General features: G+C 38.4%; 1 protein-coding gene across 7 annotated transcripts; it reads left to right on the top strand.

Annotated features, from left to right (window-relative positions):
• The first annotated feature begins 560 nt into the window (after positions 1 to 560).
• Positions 561 to 9,456, top strand: LOC122863071. 7 transcript variants are annotated; one of them, XM_044169179.1, is made up of 8 exons: positions 561 to 670; positions 6,693 to 7,022; positions 7,165 to 7,440; positions 7,578 to 7,640; positions 8,513 to 8,614; positions 8,694 to 8,722; positions 8,886 to 8,942; positions 9,109 to 9,456. In XM_044169179.1, the coding sequence occupies exons 1-8, from the start codon at positions 616 to 618 to the stop codon at positions 9,142 to 9,144; spliced, it is 948 nt and encodes a 315-aa protein (XP_044025114.1). In that variant the 5' UTR covers positions 561 to 615; the 3' UTR covers positions 9,145 to 9,456. The 7 variants fall into 7 exon arrangements, with proteins under 7 accessions (XP_044025114.1, XP_044025118.1, XP_044025113.1 ...); XM_044169178.1 differs by lacking the exon at positions 561 to 670 and adding an exon at positions 5,923 to 6,446; XM_044169176.1 differs by lacking the exon at positions 561 to 670 and adding an exon at positions 5,926 to 6,446 and having other exon boundaries at positions 6,690 to 7,022.
• The last annotated feature ends 495 nt before the right edge of the window (positions 9,457 to 9,951 follow it).

Raw genomic sequence — 9,951 nt, forward strand, 5'->3', positions numbered from 1 at the left:
TTTGCTAATAAAAACTATCTGAAGAAAACAAGTTGCATTATTGCAAACATTTATCTTAACTAACAATCTTCACACCTTCGACTTCCTCTTCTTCTTCTCTTCAGGAGGTGAAACACGTCATTGCCACAAATACACCGCGGGACTGGACACAGTGTGAACGTGAGACTCAGTATGAGTCTTAATATAGTTTGCTTGTTACAGCGTTAGATTGGCTCAGTGGATGCAGAAACATGTTCCTTTGCCTTGTAATCAGTGACTTTGTCTTCTTTACACACTCATTCCAGTTTCACAGGATCTTTGTCAGGCTGCTGCGACCTCTGACCTCTGACATCTTTACTGATGGCTGCATCTCATATTGCTGATCAAGAATTTGGGGTCGCTGTCAGTCACTGTGGATGAGACAAAACTACATTTCAAAAATGTCAAAGTGAAAATTTCACAGAGTTTTTGGCTGTTTGGACATCGACAAGAACTTAAGTAACTATGAGGAAGTGACATCATACTAACCACAGGAAGTAGATGCAGCATCGCTCTACTAAAGCACTACTTTAGAGACTCAGACAGTTGTGAGCACGAGCACAAGAGACAGAAGAAGGAGAGAGACAGAGAATCACGATGGCTGAGTTCAAATGGATTTCTTTATTTCTTATAGCGGTGCTTCAGTTTACAGGTAAGAATACATATATCACATATATAAATGGAAGGCACACTGCAAAAATAACTTAATCAATATTATTAAAGGTACTTTATTAGCTACATTTTATTTAACTAAGAAAACAAAATCTGTTGTTTCTAACGTGGTGAGTTTAGTGAACTCTTGAAACTCTTGAAACCACAGATCCCTCCTGTGATATGTTTTGTCCTGAAGTTTCTCTTGTATGACGCAAGGAGGAGTTTTGTCATCAGTCAGAGCAACACATTCTCTCCGCATCATCTGTTCGGCTGAGAACTCGTCTGAAAACACATCAGTGGCTCACGTCCTTTATCTCAATACTGAACCACATCTGGCTTTATGGCTGTTTAGATATCTACAAGAAATTCAGAGATGAAAAGCTGATGGACTCATACATAAATTCAACAACTGAAAGAATGAAAAAAATATTCAAGTCACTATAAGGAAGTGACACTTTACTAATAACAGGAAGTAAATGCTGCATCGCTCTTAAAGAAGCACTAGTTCAGAGACTTCGACAGTTGAGGCCGTGAGAACAAGAGATCAAGAGACAGAAGCAAGGTGGTTCAAATCAGCTGGATTAACATGTCTTTATTTGTGATACTGGGGTTTCAGTTTACAGGTAAGGATATACAAAACACATTCAATTCAATTCAATTTTATTTACATAGCGCCAATTCATAACAGAAGTTATCTCATTGCACTTTTCCTATAGAGCAGGTCTAGACCGTACTCTTTATAATATTAAATACAGAGACCCAACAAATCCCACCATGAGCAAGCATTTGGCGACAGTGGCAAGGAAAAACTTCCTTTAAGAGTCAGAAACCTTAGACAGAACCAGACTCAATGGTGGGCGGCCATCCGCTGCTGCCGTGTTAGGTTTTGAGAGAAAGAGGTTTTGAGAGAGAGAGAGGGGTGGAGGCACAATGCAAAGATCACGTAGAATTATTATTATTATTTTTTACATGAATAAAAGAAACATACAAAACATTACTAATTGTATTTAAGTAACTAACATTAATTATTATTATATTTATCTCTCATCTTCAACAGCGGTAATTGGACAGAACCCCCCCTCCTTCATTGCCAGGATTGGAGATGAAGTCACTTTGCCTTGTGAAAATGTGATAAAAAATCAGGATAAATGCGACAGTACTTCTTGGGTTGTCGGTCGTCATATTCGGTCATCAGCACAAGACCTGGTTAATCTTGGGCAGATTAGGAAAAATGAGATTTCCAAAAATAAATCTAACCGACTCAGCGTTACAGCAAAATGTTCTCTGGTTATAAAAAATGTCAGTCGAGGATGTTGGTCGTTACTCCTGCAGACAGTTCAACAAATTAGGACAACAACAAGGTCCAGATGCTCATGTTCAACTGTCTGTTATTAACCGTGAGTATTTACATCATAATGTTTTCAGCTCAAACTGTCTTGTTAGAACAATATACTGAAACATTACAATAATTATGATCACAGTGATGAAGTTAATTTCACTCTTGTTGTCTTTCTCTCACAATATGTCCATCTTCTCCAGTGGATCAACATCAGAACAGTGATACAGACATCTTGTTCTGCGCTGTGTTGACGTATGACGGGTGTGAATACACAGTCAGTGGTTGTATGAGGGTAATAAGAATGACTTGGAGACGTCACAGCTTACCTGTTCAGCCACTGTGACATTTACAACTCCTCCTCTTGATCAGAAGTCAAACTACTATGAGTTACTGAAGTGTAACGTGACAGATAATAAGAGTGGACAAGTGCTGCTGTGTAATGTTGGCCTCCAGTCCTCGTGTGAGAAAACAGGTACATTTGGTTTTATTTGATGAATTTTAAGTTTTAAGATTAGAACACTATTCTTTCTCATTTAGTCTCTTCAGATGGTTAACATGAAGTATTTTATAACCATATCTTGTGTTATTTCATTTCGTATTCATCAAAATCAAAAGGAAGCACATTAGAGGGGAGAAACAAAACATCATCTGCAAAGGATGTGCAAGGTAGTGACTTAACATCTTACATCTCTCTCTCTCTCTCTGTTGCTCCATTTGAAGTCTAAAGTATGAATGGCTGTGGGTGGAGATAGTCTCTTATCCACATGTCTGAGTCTCAAACCTGGTTGTTTCTCACTTATTTATTAATCGTAATTGTCTTCATGGTGACTTTTGGTACTTTTTAATCTCTCGTATGTTGGGATTGGATTGAATCTGGAATTAAAAATTAGAAAACAAGCAGTTTTGAAAGGGTTTCATAAGAGGTTGATGAATTTTCTCAAACCATAATCAAGACAATGTAGTAAACACAAGTTGTTTTAAGGTTTTATTTTTATGTTGTACTCATATCATGAAAAATGTCAACATCTTATTGTATGCATCTTCAACATTTAGATGGTTAAATTGCTACTATTTAAAAAAAAACATGCTAAGTAAGATACAGTAAATGTAGAAATAAGGTGACGTTGAACTGCTCACAACAGCAACATAATCATTGAGAAAAAAAATTTTTTATATTGTCTTCAAATACAAAAAAATAACTGATTTTATTCATACATCTCATTTGTATCCAATATAAAACTGTTGTAGTATGTCAAGCAGGGAAGCAGGGAAAGGACCCAAATGCAGATAGGTAGGCAGAGCAGGTGCAGATCAACCATTTAATGATAAGAAACAAAAAAGGCTTACACCTATTTCAGGCAGTCCAACAGAGACAACACAATTCAGACAGGGAGCAGACAAGCAGTCTCAAACAAAATCCAACAGTGGACAACGTACAATGACAAACTGACACTGAACAAAGGGAAAATACACTCAGGTAGGGAAGACAACGAGACACAGGTGCAACCAATTAGGGCAGGGCAAACAATCAAGACTGGAGGTAAAAGCAAACAAAGACAAGGAGTAAAACAACAAGACACACAAGGAGAAGAGAACATTTCAAAATAAAACAGGAAATGACAGGACAAAATCAAAGTAGTAGTGAATGGTATCTATTCACCTGTACAACTAGATTTGGTATTAAATGTAGATGTGTGCACTAAAGGAAAAACGCCCTTATTTGTCAACTTAAATTGCATCCTAAATGTTTTTTCTTACCTGATGCATTTTAATTTTGGAGTGATTGAATCATGATTCACCGATACATGAGAAACACATTTGTAACTTATTATTTCCGCTGCCCCACACAAACCTGCTCCTTAAAATGTCTTTAAACCTGCCAAAGTCTTTCAAATGTATATTGGAAATAAAAATGTGTTTCTGCTCATTTCTTCTAAAACTAAAACTTTCTTCTCAGACATTATTTTTCTGTTCCACAGCTTGTACAGATTGTTCTGCTCTGAACTACATAATGTTGGTTATGCGTGTGGCTGAACTCCTCCTAATCACTGCGATTACTGTTCTTCTCATCAGAGCTCGAGGTGAGAAACATTTGTTTGGACTGATTAACACAAACTGTAAGTTTAGAGCTGAAATGTTTCTCTGTGCTTTATTTCCCAGGGAACCAGAGACCACCTGACGACAACACTGTGAGCTGAAAATAAAAACTGAATGAACGATGTGTAAAACTGAAATGTATATGAATGATCAGGGACTGTGAGTCAGTGTAAATGATGATAAGCTGCTGGTGCTAACTGTTCATGTTACTGTAATGCAGGACTGTGAATGTCTCCCTGTTTGTGTTTGTGCAGGTTTTAAACTCAGTAAGAAGCCGAACAGTGAAGCGTTCTGGTCCAGCAGCCAGTCAGGTAAAGATCAGATCAGACAGTCACTGATGGTGCGTTCAGGTTCTGCTGATTCATCTGTGAACTGTGTTCAGTTTCAAAACTCCAGCAGTCAGCTGGGAGGAAATTGTGTCAGTTTATATATACTTTTATATAGTATATATAGAAAGTACATTTTCATACTATATACTTTTCCCCCTGCATGTCCTTCGTTGCCACATCAACACTTCCTCTGTCAGTGGCAGAAACACAGTAACTGATGGTGCGTTCAGGTGCTGTCAGATTATTTCCTACTTCCTTGTGTTAAATGTGCGTCAGTGCTGTGAAAGTTGTCAGTTACAGTGTGTCAGAGTGAGGGTTTGTTTGTGTTGTGTTCCACAGGTGAATGATGATGAAGATGAAGGTGTGGTGAACTATGAAAACTTTGGAGACTCTTCTGCCTCAGTCAGACTCCGCTGATCAACAGCTTCCATATCAACATCAACTCACCAGAGAAAAGACTCCACTGCAGTTAAATAACAACATGGAGTCAGTAACAGTCTTCTCTTTATTATATCTGATAACAATATAATCTGCAAATAAAGAAATGTTTACCACTTAATTCTACACTGTGTTTTGGGATTCCTTCATGTACTAACAGTGTCATAATGAAATATTGTTTCCTATGAATGTCCCGCCTCTACTAGTAGCACAACCTCCCTCCTCTTGTCCACTTCTAGTAGTAAACCTTCCCTCTGTTGGGTTGAACAGCTCTGTTCTCACTGGGAACTCAAATGTGTCTAAATACAGATAGAAATGCAGCCAAAGTGACCTGAGCATGCACAGAAATCTAATAACTCAGGCTACTTTCAGAGGCTTTGGATGCACACGACCACCTACTCTGACCTAATGTGAATGTAAATACATTTCACACATCTATTTATGCCAAACCATTTCCTGTGAAAACAACAGGAACAGACCTGCTGCTACATATTGTGGAGGCCTGACGCTCTACGTCCCGGCAGTTAAAGACGGTTCAGTCTGGACGCTCATCAATGTTTTAACCGTTTGCTGCAACGAGTCTCAGTGACCCCAAACCTTCCAGGGGTTAAAGTAGTTTCCAACAGAATTCGATAAGCGCCTCGTTGTCTCGTTTCCTAATCAAGTGTGGCCTGTCTGTTCCTGTGAGCCTCATGTGTTTCTGACGTTTATCTGGTCATCATTAGAGGGTAACACCTCCAGAGCTCTGCTGCTGCTGTTAACCACATTCTCATCAAAGCACTTCCCCTTCAGATCTCTGAGAAAAAGTAACTGAAGTTTGACTCTTCACCTGTCTGTTCCTGTGTGCTGTCAAACATCATGAATCCTGTCTGTTTTCTAATAAACACTTTCTGAAGAAAACAAGTTGCGTTATTGCAAACATTTATCTTAACTAACAATCTTCACACTTCGACTTCCTCTTCTTCTTCTCTTCAGGAGGTGAAACACGTCATTGCCACAAATCCACAGTGGGACTGGACACAGTGTGAACGTGAGACTCAGTATGAGTCTTAATATAGTTTGCTTGTTACAGCGTTAGATTGGCTCAGTGGATGCAGAAACATGTTCCTTTGCCTTGTAATCAGTGACTTTGTCTTCTTTACACACTCATTCCAGTTTCACAGGATCTTTGCCAGGCTGCTGCGACCTCTGACCTCTGACATCTTTACTGATGGCTGCATCTCATATTGCTGATCGAGAATTTGGGGTCGCTGTCAGTCACTGTGGATGAGACAAAACTACATTTCAAAAATGTCAAAGTGAAAATTTCACAGAGTTTTTGGCTGTTTGGACATCGACAACGAAAGTCAGAGAGATGGAAATCTAAAACAGACTAAAAGTCCCTATGAGGAAGTGACATCATACTAACCACAGGAAGTAGATGCAGCATCGCTCTACTAAAGCACTACTTTAGAGACTCAGACAGTTGTGAGCACGAGAACAAGAGACAGAAGAAGGAGAGAGACAGAGAATCACGATGGCTGAGTTCAAATGGATTTCTTTATTTCTTATAGCGGTGCTTCAGTTCACAGGTAAGAATACATATATCACATATATAAATGGAAGGCACACTGCAAAAAACAACTTAATCAATATTATTAAAGGTTCTTTATTAGCTACATTTTATTTAACTAAGAAAACCAAATCTGTTGTTTCTAACGTGGTGAGTTTAGTGAACTCTTGGAAACCAAAGATAAAGAAATAATCGTCACACTAACTATGAACATAACAGACATTTTCTCATTTCACTTTATTTTTCATAATTTTCTCAACAGCAGCAGCTGAAAGACTTCCCCTCTCCTTCACTGTCAGAGTTGGAGATGAAGTCACTTTGCCTTGTGAAAATGTGACAGACGGTCAGCGAAAATGTGACAGTACTACATGGCTCTTCAGTGATTCAAGATACACAGCAGCAGTAGATCTTATTTATCTTGGGCAGATTGTTGAAAGAGCCAAAGCTCAATCAGACAGACTGAGTGTTACAGCGAGCTGTTCTCTGGTTATAAAGAACGTCACAGTCGAGGATGTTGGTCTTTACACCTGCAGACAGTTCAGATCACGACGACAACAAGCTCCAGACTCTCTGGTTCATCTGTCTGTTGTTACCAGTGAGTATTTACATCATAATGTTTTCAGCTCAAACTGTCTTGTTAGAACAATATAATGAAACATTACAATAATTATGATCACAGTGATGAAGTTAATTTCAGTCTTTTTGTATTTCTCTCACAATATCTCCATCTTCTCCAGTGACTGAACATCAGGACACTGATAAGGTGACGTTCACCTGCTCTGTGTCGACATTTGAACGATGTGGACACACAGTGAAGTGGCTGTATGAGGGTGAAGATGTGGCTAAAGATAACAAAGACTTGGTGACATCACAGTCTCTCTGCAGAGCCTCTGTGCGCTTCCTGACTTCTCATTACAGTCACACATCGAGGTCTAACTTCCTTACATGTTTAGTGACTGATGGCAACAAAGAGCAGTTTCCCTACAGACTTCGGCCCTCAGGTGAGAAACCAGGTGAGAATATGATGAGCTGTTTAAAGTCACTTCAAACTGACAAGAATAATGACCTAAAATATTTGTTTATTTCATGGATTTGAAGTTTTAAAATCACATCACAACACAAGTTTGTTGAGTTGTGTTCATCTGTTCAGGTGAGGACACAACAACAGCAACAACTGAATCAACAACAACAACCGAAAACAGCAGAAAAGCAGGTATCACCACGACAGCGTCTCCAATCAATGATGCTTCAACAGAACTACAAGGCAGAGTCAACATGTTTATGTATCTTTCTCTAGAATCTGGTTTAAGGAGCTTTTTTCTCTTTTAAAATAATGAAATCTGTTTTTCAGAAACAGGCTCAACTGATGTAGTGGAGCCTTTAGACACTGTAATGTAATTAAATGTAAATAGTTTATTTAAATTTAAAGTTTATTTAAATTCTCCCTCTCTCTCTGAAGTCTAAAGTATGAAGTTTTGTCAAACTAGGTGCAGACTGTGTTTTTACTGGATGCAGTTTTTGTACCAAAAGTGGCCGTTTGATTTGGTTAAATCTATCAAATGAATCTTTGAACACATTTGAAAATCACATGTAATTCTCTCCTCTGTTAGCGACAGGATTTTGAACTGAACAGAAAGCTGCAGCCAAAATGAGGTTTCTAACATGTGAAACACATATGGGAGTTCTTCATCTTCTATGTAAACGAGTTTACTTGAATTTGATTTTCACAGCACAAAAATGTTGTCTTGAAATTTTAAGTAGCCAAAATATTTTAAATGCACATGAACCAGACTAAGAGTCTGCAGCCATGCTAGCAGCTCTGTGAAGCTGTCATGGATGTATTAAAGCTAGGGCAGGTAATGTATTTCAGAAGCATTTTTGTTATATTTGTTGAAATTCTCTTTACATCCGACAGCAATCAATAAATCAAACGCTCTGAAAATGTGTTGTTGAGATATTTCAGTCTGGACCAAAGTGGTTGACACTGCCATCCCTGGATCCACTAGCACGGCTAAACACGTGTCTTGTGCTTCTGATGGTTTTTCTGTTAACTTTCTTCTCTGACTTTATTTTTCTGTTCCACTGCTCGTACAGATTGTTCTGCTCTGAGCTACATAATGTTGGTTATGCGTGTGGCTGAACTCCTCCTAATCACTGCGATTACTGTTCTTCTCATCAGAGCTCGAGGTGAGAAACATTTGTTTGGACTGATTAACACAAACTGTAAGTTTAGAGCTGAAATGTTTCTCTGTGCTTTATTTTCCAGGGAACCAGAGACCACCTGACGACAACACTGTGAGCTGAAAATAAAAACTGAATGAACGATGTGTAAAACTGATAATGTATATGAATGATCAGGGACTGTGAGTCAGTGTAAATGATGATAAGCTGCTGGTGCTAACTGTTCATGTTACTGTAATGCAGGACTGTGAATGTCTCCCTGTTTGTGTTTGTGCAGGTTTTAAACTCAGTAAGAAGCCGAACAGTGAAGCGTTCTGGTCCAGCAGCCAGTCAGGTAAAGATCAGATCAGACAGTCACTGATGGTGCGTTCAGGTTCTGCTGATTCATCTGTGAACTGTGTTCAGTTCAAAACTTCAGCAGTCAGCTGGGAGGGAAATCTGGGCTTTTTGAAAATGTAAGGGACTGCTCTGCATCTCAAGTGTTGTGTTGATTTTCACAGGTGCAAGATGATGTTACGGTGAACTATGAAAACTGATCAACAACTTCAACATCAACTCAAAAAAAGAAAGAAAAAACTTACGTGCAAATCGTCTTCCAATTTAACAATTTAGACTTGATTTTAAGATTTTGCTCATTGCTGTTTAAGATGTAGGTATTAATTCTCTTTGTGTTCACAAGAAATTAAGTGATTTTCATTCATAGCGGTGCTGTAAACATGGTCGTTGGTAGTCCAGCATGTTTTTGTGCACTTTTTTGATTGGGTTTGAATGAGCTTTTAGTCTGAGTCTCTTTATTGTAACTGAGAATTGTATAATCTGCAAATAAAAAAGTGCTTAATAACCACTCATGCATTGTGTTTTGTATAACTGTACCATGATGCATTTTACAGTGTAAGGTCAATTTTCTTTGATACAAATATTAATATTCTTTCTAAAATTCTGTAAAACTGAATTATTCAAGATGATCTTGCTTGTTCTTACTGTTGTTGTTGTCCAGCAAAGACGTAACCTGTCTTTGTTTTTTTGTGGTTCTGCTGCACGCCAGATTGTTTCTGGTTGAAATTTCTGGCGCATTCCCAATTTGGTTCAAATCCAAATTGCAGTATAGAGAATACTTTGTGTCCGCTGGTAACACAAAAGCACCATGAAACACGATGTGGAGTTCCCCAAGGGTCGATCCTTGGGCCTCTTCTTTTCAAACTCTACATGCTCACACAAGCTCAATTTAGCAAAACAGCAATACTACTATAATTATGCAGATTCCCCAAATTTCATCTTCATCTTCTTTAAAGTCAGAGAAGAAAGGTCAAAGCCAGTGCTTCCGTTAAATCGCTTTCTCTTGA

This window comes from Siniperca chuatsi, linkage group LG16, assembly GCF_020085105.1.
Source record: "Siniperca chuatsi isolate FFG_IHB_CAS linkage group LG16, ASM2008510v1, whole genome shotgun sequence".
In the NCBI taxonomy this organism is placed as follows: domain Eukaryota; kingdom Metazoa; phylum Chordata; class Actinopteri; order Centrarchiformes; family Sinipercidae; genus Siniperca; species Siniperca chuatsi.

Coding starts and splice junctions, on each gene's coding strand:
- LOC122863071 (XM_044169176.1), top strand. CDS start 6,392: ATGGCTGAGTTCAAATGGATTTCTTTATTTCTTATAGCGGTGCTTCAG. Junction 7,441..7,577: donor GCCCTCAGGTGAGAAACCAG/GTGAGAATATGA, acceptor TCATCTGTTCAG/GTGAGGACACAACAACAGCA. Junction 8,943..9,108: donor CTGGTCCAGCAGCCAGTCAG/GTAAAGATCAGA, acceptor TGATTTTCACAG/GTGCAAGATGATGTTACGGT.